Below are 17,162 nucleotides of genomic sequence, written 5' to 3'. Positions count from 1 at the left end.
AGCTATGGTGGCTGTTGAATGCAATGACAAGCAACTAAGCTGTCTTCTAGGTATGTATATGGTAATGCCTTATATTGGTACATTTAGGTATATCAAAAAGTTATTCTAACAATAAGATAAAGCTGGTGATACTCCAACAATACAAATTTTATCCTGGAGGCTTAATCTCATGAAAACTAGTGTGGTACTTGCATCTCATAATGTTCCAAAAAAAGGCAGAGGGACAATCTCGTGGAAATCGAGTAGATATGGCTCTAATATTTACAGACCTAGTGAATCTACCAGCAGTCTTAAAAACATATCAACTACTAAGAAATTTGACATAATTGTGATATCCGCTATATCAATGAAGGAACTTCAAAACACCTGTGATTTAGTCTTCAAATTTTGTCACCAGAAAACTATAATTATTGTTGATTCCAATTTTGCAGTGGAACTAGACCATTTCGTGGTTTCGCAATTCTCATCAGATGATCCAAACAAGAATAAACCAACTGTTTTAGCAATGCTTTGTGACGCTGAAGTCCGAATGATATCCACAAGTTCATATTATTTGGCTAATGATTCTTATAAATATTTGTTTGGAATAACTTACAAGACTAACCAGGCGGAATTGAAGTATTGGCAAAACCTTGAACGTGTACGTGAGCTTTTTAAGGATCCAAGTTCTAAACTTAACAAATTCTTACAACAACTTGGGAGCGATAAAATAGGAAAATTAATACGACTAGTACCGTCAACGCAAAAAAGCACCAACGAGATGGCGTTGGAAGTTTGGTATCGTGTAATCCCCAGGATTGCCGTTCATATACTATCAATTGTGTTCCAACAAAGCGACTACGATAAACTATTAGGTGAAAGTGGCCCTATGAGTGTGTTTAAAGATTTGGTTTTTGAGTTAGTGAATATTTCTTCCCATCAAGCAGGCGGTATTTTAAAAGACTTTGTGAATGATAATTATAGTGAAGAAGGCAGTAAAAATCCTGCATTATTGTCAATGATTAACTTTAATAATGTAGTAAGATTGGCCAAAAGAAAGAAGCATAAATTAGAAAAATACGTTCCATCAACATCACCACAGCGCTTAAACCTAAATTTTGAGGCTTACTGTTTTTATTATAGGATTGAATTTCCAGCAAACATATTATTGTACCAACCTATACTTATTGCAGATAGGTTTGGACTAAGATCTTCTAGCTTGAACTTTTTGTTTGGTGTCTATACTCAGTATCTAGCTATGACAAAGTTCTCAACAGACCGCGACATCTTCAATAAGCAGGATAAATCGTTTCTATTCGGCCCTCAAAATCATTTCAACAACAATTCATCAGGAACTCTGCAACCCTTTTCATGGGACTCTTCTAGGATGTCATTAAAACCGCCGCCTAAAAGACCAGTGAAGAAGAAGAAAGTAGAAGGAGGAAGAGAATCTAAGAATGGAAGTGACAGAAGGGAAAGGTCGAAGGACAAGAAAGACAGAACCATTAAGCAAAGTAAAAAGAAAAACGTAGTTAAGGAAAGCACAGGCGAACAGCTGAAAGAGACATCTGGGCAGACCAAAGAACCTGAAGGTTCAAAAAGAAAACAGTTATTAAGAGATTCTGATACTATGCTGACAATCATGTTACAGGCAAAAGTTGATTTAAATCGGCATTTATCACCGGATTTGAGACCACATTCTGATTTAGATTTACCCTTAGACTTACAAGCCCTTTATCTTGGGGCTGAAACATATGACTTTGGGGTCCATATGTCTCCAAAAGTACACATGTCTCCCAAAGGTCCTATATTGTCACCTACAAGGGAATTATTTGTTCCATTGTTAACAGATAAAGGAGACCGATACGAAGAAGGAAGTCAGAGCGATATGACCGAATATACCGATGCGAAGGATGAAATTGAAATAATGAAAGACGGTCAACGGAAAGTCATTATAGCAAAATCAAATCCTATAAAATTAGATCATAGTCATAGGACTAGCGCCGAACGACAATCTGAAGATAATGGTTGTGAAGAGGATTATGACGATGATGACGATGATGACGGCGAAGACGATGATGACGATGAAGAAGAAGATGATGAAGAATCTGAGCAAGACTATAACGAAGATAACGATTGTGCTTATGAAGGAGAAGATAATAGTGGAGGACCGTACTCTAATCGAGAAATGATTCGTCCAATGAAGCGTCGAACCCACGACGAAGAGATGTGCGTTGTAGATTCGACGATCAGCTTACCCAGCTTCCAAAGAAAAGATCGGAATAACTTACAATACGCAAGCCAATATCCTGAGAGTCTTGGAGAATTTGGGCGGCCTTTAACAATGAAGTATGCTACTGAATTGGAGAAGCAAATTCGTTTAGAACCCTTTACCATGTCCAAATACTATCAAGAAGTATATCATCCAGATGAATTTGACCCAACAAATACTCATACACCTTTAAATAGTACCATGTTAAAACAAAGCGGAACCGCTCTTTCTGCTAAATCACGCCAGTCATTGGATCCACAAACTGTAAGCAAGTTGTGGAAGTTTCAAAGAAGGCAACACATGGAAATGGGCCAAATTTCAAGACCATTAACCACTCCTGAGGACAGTTTGCTTCAACACTTGCTGATTCTTAAAAGAGCAAATATGGGTGGTATTCTTAATGTGACAACAAGCAGATATGGAGATGTCGATACATCTGAGACCATTTATCAAGACTGGAGGAACGGCGAGGGTGAAGTATATAGAATGCGACGCAAAGGACAGAATGAACTTTAATTTAGCTATTCTTGGATAAAGAACCTATTATAGAAGTATGTAGTCGATTATTGATTATTGTTGACCCATTCATATCTAGACTAAAATATTTGCGTATATTCTTTGCCGTCTTTTCGTCTGTCGCAATGTAGTAAAATATTGATTCGTTTTTGGTCAGTCGCGTTTTCGCGTCGCCTGAGACTTCGACGTAGAGAAATAAATATATGACATAATGTGACAATATTGGGATCTACACCATTTAAGAGAAAATGGCTGTTATTATTTCATCCATATTAATTATCTAGTGAAGGAGGTTTCTCTATATGGACAGTCAATGGGGAGGAGGGGTTATCACTGGATGATGATGTTCGCAATTTAAGACTAAAGTTGACGATTAGTATTTCTTCATTGTGCTGAAAAATACTGTTTAGACACTTTTTTAGTAGTGATCATTTGCTTTTGTTGTTCTATACTGTTCTTGGTGTAAAATTAGGGCACGCTGCTGCGTGATTATATATAATTGACGATGGGTTCCCCTTGATTAGAGAAGACTTTTAGATGTATATAAAGGTTTTGCAAATTGTTGCCATTCTCTTATCCCAGCTCTCAGGACCGGAAACAGTTATCTTTCCCAGTGCTGGTATGAATTCTGCAGTTGATGAAGGAAATCTATTTAGTTTTCCGCATATAGATTTCAGTGATTCACATTCTTACAAAGAGGAACTGCATAGAAGTCCTCCTATCATAACTGATGTGATTGGTTTCGATTCTATGTGTCACTCGGGCGATGCTGTAATGAGGGAGTCTACTGAAACTATGATAATGGAACATTATAGGTCGGAGGAAAGAGCTAGTCCAATGCTTGACAACCCTTTGGACTTTGAAATTCCTAATTACTGCATTGGTGTGCCAAGTGAGCTTACTGGACAAGAGGAATATAATGATGGGGGGTATTTGATTGGGTATGATTCAACCAACATTTTAATACCTTTTGATTCCGCACTTACCATCAGCCAGTTAGAATTGGACAAGCATCGTACAGGTAAAGTTGTAAAGAGAAAGCCACTCGTAAGGAGGAAATCCAATCCCTTTTACACTCCTTCAATATACACCAAGAAATTGATGGAGATCAAAAACAAAAATGTACATGTAAATCATGTTATTGGTCACAAGTGATTAACACCTAACATTAGTTATACATTAAACACCACTAGGTTTCTTATCAGGACTTTCTTTGCATGTGTATGTGCGTGCATACTCATCTATTTGTAATAATACTAATGTTTATAGGAATGTTTAGTTATGTTTATTTGTAGCGAAAGTCTAGGCTACATGATATTTTAGAGATTTGGACTGATGATGAATCCAATGATTATCAATAAAATTAAAACAAAAAAATGACGCTTAAAATAAGGCAAGGTATTAAGTTGTTCTCTGTTCAGGATACATGGAAGTACAATAATAAATGGTTCATCTTTTTTATCTTACTTAGTGCTTGGTAGCTTATTCATACAAATCTTCATCCAATCTAGCAGCTGGATTACTTGCGATGAAATCCAGAGCCACTTTGTGACCTAACAGCTCTCTAATGTTCTTAACACCGTATTTGATCATGGTTGGGCGTTCTAGAGATAGACCCCATCCAAGAACTCTCAAATCCTTGGGCAAGCCCATAGCTTCCAACATTTCAGGTCTAAACATACCTGAGTTACCAATTTCAACCCATTTTGACAATCCTTCATGCCAAGAGTATACTTCCATGGATGGCTCGGTGTATGGATTGTAAGTTGGCTTGAAACGTAAGCCTGTGACCCCCATTTTAGCAAAGAAGTCTTCCATAAATTGGATTAAATCACCCAAGGTGATATTATAGTCTGCCAAAACACCTTCAACTTGATGGAATTCTGCCAAGTGAGTAGCATCGACAGCTTCGTTACGGAAGACACGATCGATCGAGAAATATCTTGCAGGCTTTGGGTTTTCTGCTAGCTTGTGTAACATAGCGGCAGATATAGCTGTTGTGTGGGTTCTGAGCACCAATTTTTGAGATTCCTCTGGCTTCCAAGTATATCTATAACCAATAGAGTTATATTTCCCTTGTTCATGAACTGCTCTAATGTTATCCATGTACACCTTATCCTCAGGAAGATCTGATTTGATCGGGTCTTTCAAATAAAAAGTATCCTGAACGTCACGAGCAGGATGCTGTTGTGGAACAAACAGAGTATCGAAGTTCCAGAACCCCGTCTCAACATATTGGTTAGAAGGCATTTCGGTGAACCCCATAGAAAAAAAAATCTGTCTGAATTCTTCCCTAACCTTGTTTAGAGGATGTAAAGCGCCTGAATGTGGTTCTAAACCTTTAGAGTTGAAATTGTACGGTTTGAACTTAAGATCTTTATAGGAACCAGATAGAACCATGTCTGAAGTCAAATCAGTTTCCAACTTCGCCAACTCAAGCGAGAAATCATCACCTTTGGTAACACTAAAAGTAACTTCCTTCTTAGCTGTGATTAGCTTCCGTTTTTTGAGATCGTTCAAAACTTTATCATTGATACCAGAAAGATCCCTCGAATCAATCTTCAACAAAAATTCCCTGGTTTCATCTTGTACTTCATTGATATCTCCGACCTTTTCACTAACCGTTAACTCGTTATCTTTGGTCTTAATAATCCATCCATTTTTGAAAGCCCTTGCTTGACCAACTTTACCGTTAGGACCCAAATGGCTCACAACATCTTTGATCTCAAGCTTCCCTAGTTGGTTCACTAAATGCAATAACTTCACCTCATGAGACCCATTATGCAAAATATCATTAGCCTCATCAGTCAACGTGTAATAGATAGTATCATGTTTGGTATATTCTAACTTACCATGTGCTTTTAAAGAGTTTAAACCTGATAAGACAACTTGTGGGTCGATGTCGGGGAAAACCTCTAAAGTAGAGTTTAGATGACCCAATTGGTCTAACTTTCTCAATATATCTAACTGCAATTCAGACATTCGAAGGGAAATTGTCGTATTAAGTACGTAACGCAAGGGTATCGATAGAAAGAGATATTCAATGCATATACTAAAAAACTAATAAGAAAAAGATGACGGATAATAATTATAACTTACTGCAATTATAATTATAATTAATGTACTAGAGTTTTTTTCATCTTTTCCCGTTAAACTGATGGGAGTGGACGTACTACGTACTTGCGATTGTCAAACACTAAAAAATTTTCAAAAATCACGTGGTCAGTCACGTGATCACGAATGTTACCCTTTTGTATAGAGCCATCACAATATCCTGAAGTGTTAAAATATACACGATTTGTGAGCGTTGTCCTTGCCTAGCTTAATGGCTCCTGTCACTTTGTCTTTGGTACTGAATAGATCCAGCTTGATATTGGCATCCAGCATTACTTCCTTCTTCATATACCAGCGTTTTTCCTCCTGTACAGTGTCCTCGTACTGCTTCAGTAACTTGGCTTGAATTTCTTTAAGCCATTCGTGCTGCTGTTGTAATGAGGGCAACGGCTCGTCTATGGCCTGTGCGGGTTCCAAATCGCCGCGCAAACTGGAACTTTTCGTAACAAAGTCGTCATGCAGCTTGTTTAGCTGTTCTTTATAATATAGCGATTTAAACTTGTTAATTCGGGTGATCTCATCGATCTCAGGCCCCTGTTTTCCCTTATTGCCCGTCAATTCGATTAAATTCCCAGGCACATTCTTTACCACTTCATAATTAATCTTCAGATGATCGTCAACACAGATAATGTGTCGTTTGTGCCCGCTTTTCCTATCATCATCGATTTCTTGCACTCCGGCCTCATATCGCTTTACAGCTTGGTTCGAATACACCAACTGTATATCCTTTCTGAACAAAGTATTTGAAAGGTCAGACATTGTATATGACTACGATGTTCCCTTGGCCAGACCTGGGCGGAGAAACAAGGAAGGGGGAGCATCAACTTACCGTAAATATGTTAATATTTGTTCGCCTTCGCACTCTGCACTACGTCGTCAGAGGTGATCCTGGCGCTCCTGGGTTTTCCCACATGGAATGAAAAATTTCCACAGGCGATGAGATGGGGTCTTCTTCTGTCGCAGCTCCCCAAGAACTCAAGCGCTCACCAGTGGTCATGGATACGGGCATACAGGATCTAGATGACCTATTTGGCTCTTTGAAAGCGGTTATGAGGAGCGGCGCCAACAGCAACGGTGCTGCTGCTGCTGCAGAGCATCCCGTGGGAATGCACCACTCCAACGACTTGGACAAAGACATCCTCAAGATCTCCGACGACGACGACAACGACCTCGACGGCAAAGTCGCAAGACAACAAGCAATCTTCCACTCGATCGAGAAAAAACTGCACCAGCTTCCAAAACTGAAAAACACCTTCGATGATCTGTCACGTGACTCCTCCAGCAAAACCCTCCCACCAGCCAACCTGCATGAACCAACTGCACCACCATCCACCAAACCGTGGTTCCAGCTCCCCAAACAAGAGCTGACAGACTCGCTAAAACGTGATCTAGCACTGATAAAACACAGAGCCGCTCTGGACCCCAAACGGCACTACAAAAAGGAAAAATGGCAAATACCCGAACGCTTCAGCGTGGGAACCATCGTCGAGGGAACAGGCGAATTCTTCAGCAGCAGAATCAAAAACAAAAACCGTACCAATACAATACTGGCTTCTCTGATGGCGGACACTGACACCGATCGCTACTTCCGTAGGAAATATTCCGAAATCCAAGAAAAGAAAACCGCGGGCAAACGCGCCCATTACAAGCATGTCCGTGAGAAACGGCGTAAACTGTGAGACCACTTCGGCTATCTCCTATGTTATGCACGCTACGCTATGCCACGTATGAAGCATGGTTACCCGGCACACATATATATGTATGTATAGAGCTCTGAAATAAAAAAGAAACGGAAACACCGGCTCCGAGGTCACATGACCTGGGTCATGTGACCTCGGAGCCTGCTGCGCAAGATTAACAACAAAAAAAGAAACGCCCTCGTTGTGTTTGTTTACATTCTGAACCCCCTGCCGGAACGATAAACAAAAACCGTACAGCCACCACACCAGCATCAGCAGGCACCATGTGCTTCCGGAGCTCTGCAACTAAGTCATCAGCTCCCCCAGTGCGTTGCGGTGCAGCACAGAACCGCTCCTGATTGGCTGGCCGGCATATCCCGGCGTTGTTGCCCCGGCAACCACGAGCCACAAAAGCTCTGCGCCAAGCGCAGGTCCCCAGATCAGCGCGCACAGGAACCGAAGATATGAAAAGACACATCGAGCAGAAGGAGCCTCAGAATACGACGCAGGAGACACATGCACGGGCAGGCGCGATGAATTTGAATTATGTAATACATAGGTCTTACGTTTTATTTCCATTTTATTTCATTTGTGTGGGCGTATGTGTAAAGTAATATGCAAGTAAATGCATTGTCGTGGTTAAGAGAACGGACAAAGGAGGGTGAAAGAAGAAGGAGGGGTGAAGGGATAGAGTGAGGATATGGAATCGTTAGGTATCTCGGATGGTTCGGTCGAGCAAAATGTTTTTATTTAGATTTTTATGCTGAAAGGTTGAAAAAGCAAGTAAAATAAATGATTGGGATAAGGTTTTTATGGTTTGGTAGACGCAGTGATAATAATAATTATACTTTCTTAGGCATACATAGTAAACAAGATAAAAAGTTTTAATGTATCGTCTATACATAAGAAGCAATGTATGGATAGGAAAAGTGTAGCTTGTATATATATATATGTATATATTTTTCTGTTATGGATTAAATTAATAAATAATAAATAGAGCTTGAAGAGAAAAGCGGATAAGGAGAAAAGTGAAAGATAGAGGGAGCGGGAAAAGACAGAAGGAGACATAAGCAAGACATTAGAGAGACACAGACAAGACGACGAGGGTTATAGACGGAGACAAGAACGGCAGAACTGGAACTGGAACTGGAAAGAGGCAGCAGTAATAATTTACCTGTAAAGTTTGTTTTAAATTGTTTTTTTAATTTTTTTTAGGCAGGAGAATCAATTATTATTATTATTATAGCTTATAAAAGTTAATTGGTCTTGTAATTATTATTATTATTATATAGGGGGTTTGAAAGCTATAATATGTCGACAATAAATCGGGAGTTGGCAGAGGGGCAAGAGGGCGACGACGACAGGAGGTTAACACAGGACTTTATATTGGATTCGTGCACAGAGTTGCTTGGGAGGATGCATTGTAATGCTAAATCCTCACTGCAATATAAGAACAACATGTCTACTTTAACGTGGAAGGTCATGGGGATGAGGATGAAGATGGAGAAGTGGGGGGGGGATGGGAGGATGGAGTTTGTTGACGATAGAATGGGTGGGGGATGGATTGGAGGGGGAGCTCATGATTGTGGGATGATGGATGGTGATATTAATTCTTCGTTTGGTGCGACGGTCGATGAAGAGGAGGAGGGGGGTGTGGTGGACGTAGGTTGTGGACCTGGCTATAATATTAATAGCCAGTTTCTAGAGACGGACGGGGACTCGCTGTTTGATAGCAGCGAGGGGTTGTCTGTGACTTCTCATCACGGGCTTGAATCTGGCGATTCCGATCTGTTGTTTGATGCAACAAGGGGTCTTCATTCTGGGTCATTTTCCAGTTATGACCAACCGGTAGGGTTTATGCCCATAGATATGTACCACGGGTTGGTTTCTGGTGTTGAACCCTCTCCCAGTGGTCAGGTAAAGGATGGTTATGCGACACATTCTGGCGAACATTTGATGTTAGCAGTGGATTCTGATGACATGTCGCCTGTAGCGGTTAATGAGACCACCAAATGGACTCCGCTTCAATTTGGTCATGCAACGGCAGCTTGTGCGGCTGGTGGTGATGTGGATACCCCTGATGTCCGTAGCAGCAGGGGCGGTGGTTTAAGCGACAACGTTGGCGATCGTGATCATGAGCTGCGGGGTATGTTACTAAATTCTGGTAGTTTAGTAGCGTCGAAGTTTGGGTTAGGGTCACATGCGGTAAGTTCAGAACTCTTACCGATATCTTTGCCTTCGACTGGAAGCGAAATATCGTTGCAAGACTTGTCAACGCCCAAAAATGATATGGATGTTTCGCCACAAAAAACGACTACTACAGTGGGGGTAGCGTTGATGACCGTTCCCTCCAGGAAGCCTGTGACAGCGGTTAATTCCAGCCCACTGGCTGTGGCTGCAAATATCCCTTCGTTAATATCCGGACATGACGGAGTTACTAGTAGACGTGGTTCTCAGCAGCAGAAGTTCGTGCGGAAAAAGGCTTTTACCAAATCATCACCATCTGTGAGGTCTAACATATCTCTGGGTGTATATAACGGGTCTGCCCATAATTTGGCTCCATCCTCAGTTTCCGCTAACAAAACACAGTCTGATCCTTCACATCAAAGAAGTAGTAAACCAATCTTAAAATCAGATACTAAATGTACAAACTGTCACACAAAGACAACTCCTTTATGGAGGAGAGATCCACAAGGAAACCCCCTGTGCAATGCATGTGGTCTATTTTTGAAATTACATGGTGTGGTGCGTCCTCTTTCTCTAAAAACAGATGTTATTAAAAAACGCCAAAGGTCATCCAATAGAAGTTCGTTAGGCTCATCCAAGAATTCGAGCGAATCTCCAAAGAATAATAATAGTAATAGTAATAGCAATAATGGGTCAGGCTTATCCCCTTCAAAGGATTTATCGATAACTGGAGCACCACAACGACAAGGCGCAACTTCATATGGCAGCAATTTGGGGAGAAGACCACCAGCTATGAAGAAGCCATCTTCGAATAAGTTGCTAACGCTTACGTCTAATCAACAAAATTCTCCAATAGGTGCGGTTAATTCGGTACCTGGAATCTCTCCTGGAGTTCAGCAATTTCAGTCTCCATTCCTAAATGACGTAGGTAATGGGCTGTCTGCAGCGAATAATATGGTAACAGATCCTTTAACTAACGCTACAAATAATGACGGTCTAAGCCTTTATCTGTCCACAGAACAACAAGTGCTTAGCAATGAACAATATCCAGAGAATTCTGGAGGTCCAAATTGGGAATGGCTGACCTTGAGTTTATAATCACGGCAGTTGTTTTTTGTATGCGTCTTTGTTTTAAGAATTTGTCATGAAGTATTGGTAGAGTTTTGTATAGTGAGTTGGGTTGTTTTTTACATGTGGATCCTCCCATTTTAATCCAAACAAAAAAGGCAGAACGGTAGAAGTTACGTTACTCTAGACATTTTAATTAAAGTAGCTAGCATACATTATTTGACATTATTTTTTATGTGTATAATCGTAACTGAAATCAAGACACTGGATAGAGATATATTTATTTAGAACTGTTAAAAGTAAACGTGAATATTTATTTGGCTAATCACGAGAATTCTTTTAGTTTCGTGAAAGAGGAAAGTAGAATGCGGATTTCCACCGTCTTCATTTACAGGTACACAAGGTCTATATTCATAGATATGTGTAGATCAAAAGTTAATAGGTTTTGAGAAGGCGGCCAAGTTTGCTTCCTTGAATGCCTCAGATAGAGTTGGGTGTGCGTGGCAGACTCTGGCAATATCTTCAGCAGAAGCACCATATTCCAAAGCCAAGCCAGCTTCAGCAATCATTTCGCCTGCGTTTGGACCAACAATATGGGCACCTAGCAGACGCTCAGTTTCAGCATCGATCAAGATCTTGACAAAGCCTTCAGTATCCAAGTTGGATTTTGCTCTAGAGTTGGCCATGAATGGGAACTTACCGACTTTGTAAGAGATGCTAGCTTCCTTTAGTTGTTCTTCAGTCTTACCTACCCACGCAACCTCTGGGTGAGAATACATCACTGAAGGAATATTAGCGTAGTTTACATGGCCATGACCAGACTTGATATATTCCGCTGCCGCAATACCTTCTTCCTCTGCTTTGTGGGCTAACATTGGACCAAAAGTAACGTCACCGATAACCTTGATATGAGGGAATTTAGTGCTAAACTGAGAGTCAATGACCAACCTGCCACGTTGGTCGATGTCGAGACCTAAATTCTCAGCGTTTAGGCCGTTAAAGTATGGCCTTCTACCAATAGCGACCAACAAAACATCAGCCTGCAAGGATTCTACCTTTCCAGATTTCACATTTTCTGCCTTGATATCAACCACATCGCCATTTCTCTCAGCAGAAAGAACCTTGGTACCTAGTTTGAAGGAAAAGCCTTGCTTTTTCAAGAACTTTTCAGTGGTTGAGGCAACTTCGCCATCCATGGTAGCACCAATCTGAGGCTGGAATTCAATCACTGTGACCTCGGACCCCAATCGAGCGTAAACGGAACCCATTTCTAGACCAATAATACCACCACCAATAATAGCCAACTTCTTTGGAACTTCAGCAAGAGACAAAGCACCAGTAGAAGACACAATCCTTTCCTCGTCAATCTTAATACCTGGGAATGGAGTAACTTCAGAACCAGTGGCAACAATAATATTCTTTGCATTCAAAATGGTATCCTCAGCAACGGACCCCTTGAGACCTTCAACTGGGGAAACCTTTACATTATACGCATCTTCAAAAGAGCCCAAACCTTTGTAGTAAGTAACCCCGTTCTTCTTGAACAACATCTCGATACCACCAGTCAACTGCTTAACAACTGTGTCCTTTGCTTTCTGGAACTGACCCATATTTATATCCACTGACCCATTCACATCAATACCTCTCTGCTTGGCATCATGTTTCATTTGGTGGAACATATGCGAGTTGTTCAAAAGCGCCTTCGATGGAATACATCCAACATTCAAACACGTGCCACCCAAACTTCCACGCTTTTCAATGCATGCTGTATTGAATCCCAACTGTGCTGCCTTAATAGCAGCAACATATCCACCAGGACCTCCACCAATAACAACCACATCGTGCTGCTTCTTAACGGCTTGCAAAGTAGTCGATTGATGTAACGAACGTTTAGAAGCTGAACACACAATTGATTTTAACATATTTTCAGTTTCTGCAAATACTACTTCAAATGATACCACCAAAGAGTGCAAAAATAACTCTTACTTCTGGCTGGAACAACCCACTTGTCGAATACTAACCTATCTAACTAAACTATTTCTAAGAAACCGCAGTTAAAATCTCCCTTTTCAACAAAAAATCTCTTCACATTTTTTATTTCAGCTGAATATCATTGGTTCTGAACGTGGTGTACGGATTTCAAGATTCCTGAAATTAATTCACAAGTCATTCCTACACTCATTCAGGGCCAAAAAGAGCTTTGAGGCGTACGCAAGCAGATCCTGCTTGTTACTGGGATGATATAGAGTTCTATGGCAACCAAGCACCCAAGGGCATTCTTGGAGATATGTTATACTGTGTTCTAGCCACCGCCAGAAGCTGGGAAAGCTTGGGAATGAATTCGTACTAAGTGATTCTTAGAGGACTAATGGGCTTCTGGCGTGGATCCATGTGTATCAGAGAGGTATACTGCTTCGAGGAGGAAGGCTTAAGTGTTGTTAGGTGTTCGCCAGAGTCTCTGGAACAGTTGCCAAGGCTTGGATACGTGGATTGCAGTGCCTAACATATATATGTGGGCGTTTGGCGCCGTATCATGTTGGACGGAGATCATCGAATGTCTTTCTCTGCCTAAAGAGCTTTCTCCTTGGGAGGAAGGATTACAATTCCTAGACGTATAAAAACGGTGGAAAGCCAAGGAGTAGATAGTTTGTTTTCTTGGGATTGATTACGTTAGGCGCGTGCGAGGGGTATAGTAATTATGGTATCAACACCGGAGCTCAAAAAGGTATGTTATTCTTTATTCTTTTTTGAAAAGTCGTATATATGGAGTAGACGTTACTAACAGCGAAAATGAAATATTATAGTACATGGAGAGGAAGTTATTCATCCAGTTGAATGGGTCACGGAAAGTTGTTGGGGTGCTGAGAGGATATGATGTATTTCTTAATGTTGTGTTGGATGATGCATTGGAAGTACACAAGAATGGTAGGAAATTTCCTCTTGGAGACCATACAGTAATCCGAGGGAACTCAATAGTATCTTTGGAGCCATTGGAGAGCTTATCTTAAGAAGGATGTCTGAGGGTGCTCTTGTTTTGGGAGCGAGTTGCTGTTAAAAAGGAGGATATCGAACCGATAAACAAGGAGGAGACTGCCATGTATTTGACTTAGACTACATTTTTTTTATAAATCTGTAAAATAATATTAATATCACGGATATTTAAGTTAGTCCTTGAACCTAACTTGCATCGACAAGCCAGCCTGGGTGTAGCCACATTTTTCGTAAAACTCGGCGTTCTTAGGGTCGCAATCTAAGACTATCTTGTAGCACCCTGCATTTTTGCCGATCTCTGTTAATTTGTCAATCAGCAACTTTCCTAGCCGCTTACCTCGTTGATCCATAGCAACAGCGATATCTTCGATGTGACCAACCAATCCACAATGATGGATTAACTTGGCTTCGATGATAATATTCCCAGTCGCAACTACGTTACCAGTATCATCAGTGATTACAAGCGGATTGTATGCAAGTACCTCTTCAGCAGGTTGCCTCGTTTTTCGGTTTGCAACAATGGGTACCTTCACGGTTTTCCAGTACTCAATTGTATCGCAAAATTCCTGTTGTGTGACATTGCCCACAGTCGTCAGAACTTTCAGAGTGTGAATAACCCCGGAATAGTCCTGCGCCTCAGTTCTTCTGATTTGGTAACCTTCTGGTAGTATGGTCATGGTAAGTCGACCGCTACTTGCAACTAATGGGACCACTGCTTTTGCAAGTCTATATCGTGGTGGATATTTGAATAAGAGCTCGCATAATATATGGTGGTCTTGGAATTTGCCAACTGGAAAACCGAACCTCGAATTCCCCTTATGTGAAGAAATCAAGGGTCACTGGGTACGAAGTTCTATTCTAAGGCTGGCGCAGCCAGTTCAACAGGCCATATATATCCAATTGAACCTTCTCAACCTCCTCCATGACTTCCTGAACGTTGCCGAAGAACTTATAATGGTTATGTTTTAATATGTGTTTGGTTATTTTGAGCCACGCAGAGTCGAGTTCGTGGTAGTATGAGGAAATAATGAGCCCATCGAACAAACATAAAAGCCAATCCTCGTAGGAAGGGAAGTCTCTCGGCTTGTTAATGATGCTATTGGCAAGGGCATGAAGGGGGATTTTGAATAGAAAGTCGTGCCATATGCCGAGGTGTAGGGTGTCCTGTAGGTGACAAAAGAGAGAAGGGTATTCAGCAGCGAGCTCCTCTATGATTCTAGGTTCTAGCGGCGTGCCTTGCCACCATTTGGAGCCTCTGTGAAGGTTCCATGCTACCTCCTGTGTCCTTTCGAAAAACAAAAGTTTTATGGCCTTGAAGAGCCTCTCGATGGCGGGATCTACGGCATCGCTGGGAAAAGAAGTGAAACTCCAGAGACACATGCTGTAAATTTCGTTTTTGAACTGCCATGGGATTCCATCCCATTCCAAGTTGCGCTTCCGTATTTCAATCAACCAGACATCCCGATCCATGAACATTAAGTTCTGCCATTGTTCTGCGACATACAGACATCTTTTTTGAATCTGTCTTCTTTCACGTTCCAGTTGGTTACTCTTTCGGGATTCTGACTTCTGAATCCGACACTTCAAGGCACCAATTTCTTGACGATACTTTGCATCCTCTTGGGCCTGCCTAGGAGGGAGGGTTGGCATTCTGCCCAACGACGAGTCAAGAGAGTGCAAAAGCTCGAGGGAGTCCGCAGAGCTTGCAGCGTCCGGCTCCATACTTAATGCCATAGATTCATATGAAATATCCTTCTCCATGATAAGCATCAGCTCATCTCCAGGAACAAATCCCACCCCATCCTTCGAGCATGAAACTGCATCGGGAGCCTCACTAGTTGTCGTATAAGGGCTTCGCAAAGAGAAAATAGAAGAGCAATTTGAAAACACCGTATTCCGTTTATCATCGATAAACGGAACACTATGTGAAAGCAAGCTCTTCGATTCCTCATCGGACAAATCAATAGTTATACCACTATCCGTAGCGAGATCCTTGTGGCGCACCTTATGCCTGGCCTGATAGAGCCTGACATGCGGGGGTATGTATTGAGGCTGTCTTATGGCTGGAGCTGTAGAAGCCATATCTTCAATTCCCGAAGAGCTCAAACTATTGCTAAATTTGTCATTATATTTAGGCATGGTTATAGCGTCATATCTTTAGAATTTCTTAAACTGATAGAATAGGATATTTATATCAATAAGACACAACGAGCGTCGCCGTCTTGTCCCGTTCTATTTCTGAAGAAAGCGATCCAACTTCAATAATATAAAGATCGTTGCTTCCCTTTCCGTTTGACCAACCAAAAATAGTGTTATTAATAGCAGTTGTCGTAAAGTATGTTATATATACTGCCCATTCAAAAGCCCTATTAAATCTTGTACTGAGACCTGATACAGATTAAGAGGTCACCTTCAGTCCAGTCATATGTCTGCAAAAACACACCGCCATGCAAGGCACGCACCTCAAGAAAGTTTTAGGTTGAGAGAAATTATACTTGTTAACCAGCAACTAGAAAACAAATAAACTCAAAGTAGCAGACTGCATATGCAAAATTGTGTTACAGTATATTTCTCGACGTGTGTGTACGAAATTCCTATTTAGGAGCAGGCTTGTGGATACTGAGGGTGATGTCTACACAGCCCGAAGTGTATGGGTCTCAGGATGAAACCAATATAAGGTTGAAGCCTAACTAACGCAAAAAATGAGCAGTGGTAGGTTATCAATCATCATGTGATGTCAAGCCAAGATACCTCCAAAATTGCATAGGACGTAAAGGATGCGGGGCTCAGTAGGTAGGTAGTAAGTAGTAGGTGTTCAATTACGCGAAAATTAGTCTGACAGGAAGCAAGAAGTAGGGCAAGTAAAGTAGGCCAAGTTTCAATTTATCTTGTGGGGACATAGGAAGGCCGGTTGTAGGGTAGTAGCCACGGTGCCAGATTTGCCAAAGCAGGTACAGCGTGGTGCTCGAGGCGTTTAAACCGTAAAGGCGCATAAGCACAGCTAGTTTATGCCACAATGTAAAACGAGCGGCTTTCGCTTCATCCGTGTTCATTGAGGAGAGTTTCCAGAATTTTAAAAGACTTCTTGTAGCGAAGATGTAAAAAGGAACTTGGAAAAGTAATTCTATAGCGGTGAAAACCTTAAGGATTGTGTCGTTCTCATATAGAATGAAGTCATTATTGGTTCTAATATGCCAATTGAGTAGGCCTGGGGCCAGGTGATATTTTTCAGGGATGACAGATGTTGAATCGATGATAGTGCTTATCGGGATATTAATAAGGAAGAAGAAGTAGTAGAATTTCTGTTCCAATAGAGATAGCATTAGATCTTTAGTAAGGCAATCAGTATTTTTTAT

The 17,162-nt window shown here is 41.2% G+C and overlaps 11 protein-coding genes across 11 annotated transcripts; 5 read left to right on the top strand and 6 right to left on the bottom strand.

The window, feature by feature from the left end:
* Nucleotides 1-4: 4 nt before the first annotated feature.
* Nucleotides 5-2,767, top strand: OSW2 (Osw2p; the record flags this gene model as incomplete). Its single annotated transcript, XM_003644456.1, has 2 exons — nucleotides 5-50; nucleotides 123-2,767. The coding sequence occupies 2 exons, from the start codon at nucleotides 5-7 to the stop codon at nucleotides 2,765-2,767; spliced, it is 2,691 nt and encodes an 896-aa protein (XP_003644504.1).
* A 537-nt stretch (nucleotides 2,768-3,304) lies between these two features.
* On the top strand, nucleotides 3,305-3,922 carry Ecym_1460 (uncharacterized protein; the record flags this gene model as incomplete). Its single annotated transcript, XM_003644455.1, has 1 exon — nucleotides 3,305-3,922. One exon carries the CDS (start codon nucleotides 3,305-3,307, stop codon nucleotides 3,920-3,922), a length of 618 nt encoding a protein of 205 aa, XP_003644503.1.
* A 327-nt stretch (nucleotides 3,923-4,249) lies between these two features.
* Nucleotides 4,250-5,749, bottom strand: FRS2 (phenylalanine--tRNA ligase subunit alpha; the record flags this gene model as incomplete). The annotated part of the gene is made up of 1 exon (XM_003644454.1): nucleotides 4,250-5,749. The coding sequence occupies one exon, from the start codon at nucleotides 5,747-5,749 to the stop codon at nucleotides 4,250-4,252; it is 1,500 nt and encodes a 499-aa protein (XP_003644502.1).
* Nucleotides 5,750-6,049: 300 nt separating this feature from the next.
* IES3 (Ies3p) lies at nucleotides 6,050-6,640 on the bottom strand (the record flags this gene model as incomplete). Its single annotated transcript, XM_003644453.1, has 1 exon — nucleotides 6,050-6,640. One exon carries the CDS (start codon nucleotides 6,638-6,640, stop codon nucleotides 6,050-6,052), a length of 591 nt encoding a protein of 196 aa, XP_003644501.1.
* Nucleotides 6,641-6,822: 182 nt separating this feature from the next.
* On the top strand, nucleotides 6,823-7,560 carry FCF2 (Fcf2p; the record flags this gene model as incomplete). Its single annotated transcript, XM_003644452.1, has 1 exon — nucleotides 6,823-7,560. One exon carries the CDS (start codon nucleotides 6,823-6,825, stop codon nucleotides 7,558-7,560), a length of 738 nt encoding a protein of 245 aa, XP_003644500.1.
* Nucleotides 7,561-8,871: 1,311 nt separating this feature from the next.
* Nucleotides 8,872-10,845, top strand: GAT1 (Gat1p; the record flags this gene model as incomplete). The annotated part of the gene is made up of 1 exon (XM_003644451.1): nucleotides 8,872-10,845. The coding sequence occupies one exon, from the start codon at nucleotides 8,872-8,874 to the stop codon at nucleotides 10,843-10,845; it is 1,974 nt and encodes a 657-aa protein (XP_003644499.1).
* Nucleotides 10,846-11,243: 398 nt separating this feature from the next.
* Nucleotides 11,244-12,737, bottom strand: LPD1 (dihydrolipoyl dehydrogenase; the record flags this gene model as incomplete). The annotated part of the gene is made up of 1 exon (XM_003644450.1): nucleotides 11,244-12,737. The coding sequence occupies one exon, from the start codon at nucleotides 12,735-12,737 to the stop codon at nucleotides 11,244-11,246; it is 1,494 nt and encodes a 497-aa protein (XP_003644498.1).
* A 776-nt stretch (nucleotides 12,738-13,513) lies between these two features.
* SMX2 (mRNA splicing protein SMX2) lies at nucleotides 13,514-13,823 on the top strand (the record flags this gene model as incomplete). Its single annotated transcript, XM_003644449.1, has 2 exons — nucleotides 13,514-13,540; nucleotides 13,620-13,823. The coding sequence occupies 2 exons, from the start codon at nucleotides 13,514-13,516 to the stop codon at nucleotides 13,821-13,823; spliced, it is 231 nt and encodes a 76-aa protein (XP_003644497.1).
* Nucleotides 13,824-13,979: 156 nt separating this feature from the next.
* Nucleotides 13,980-14,483, bottom strand: GNA1 (glucosamine 6-phosphate N-acetyltransferase; the record flags this gene model as incomplete). The annotated part of the gene is made up of 1 exon (XM_003644448.1): nucleotides 13,980-14,483. One exon carries the CDS (start codon nucleotides 14,481-14,483, stop codon nucleotides 13,980-13,982), a length of 504 nt encoding a protein of 167 aa, XP_003644496.1.
* A 181-nt stretch (nucleotides 14,484-14,664) lies between these two features.
* Nucleotides 14,665-15,945, bottom strand: MLO50 (Mlo50p; the record flags this gene model as incomplete). The annotated part of the gene is made up of 1 exon (XM_003644447.1): nucleotides 14,665-15,945. The coding sequence occupies one exon, from the start codon at nucleotides 15,943-15,945 to the stop codon at nucleotides 14,665-14,667; it is 1,281 nt and encodes a 426-aa protein (XP_003644495.1).
* Nucleotides 15,946-16,625: 680 nt separating this feature from the next.
* Nucleotides 16,626-17,129, bottom strand: EMA19 (Ema19p; the record flags this gene model as incomplete). Its single annotated transcript, XM_003644446.1, has 1 exon — nucleotides 16,626-17,129. One exon carries the CDS (start codon nucleotides 17,127-17,129, stop codon nucleotides 16,626-16,628), a length of 504 nt encoding a protein of 167 aa, XP_003644494.1.
* Between the last annotated feature and the right edge of the window lie 33 nt (nucleotides 17,130-17,162).

Source organism: Eremothecium cymbalariae, chromosome 1, assembly GCF_000235365.1.
Source record: "Eremothecium cymbalariae DBVPG#7215 chromosome 1, complete sequence".
Lineage (NCBI taxonomy): Eukaryota > Fungi > Ascomycota > Saccharomycetes > Saccharomycetales > Saccharomycetaceae > Eremothecium > Eremothecium cymbalariae.
Note: the sequence above shows the minus strand (reverse complement) of the source record. Positions and strands in the feature narration are given on the sequence as shown.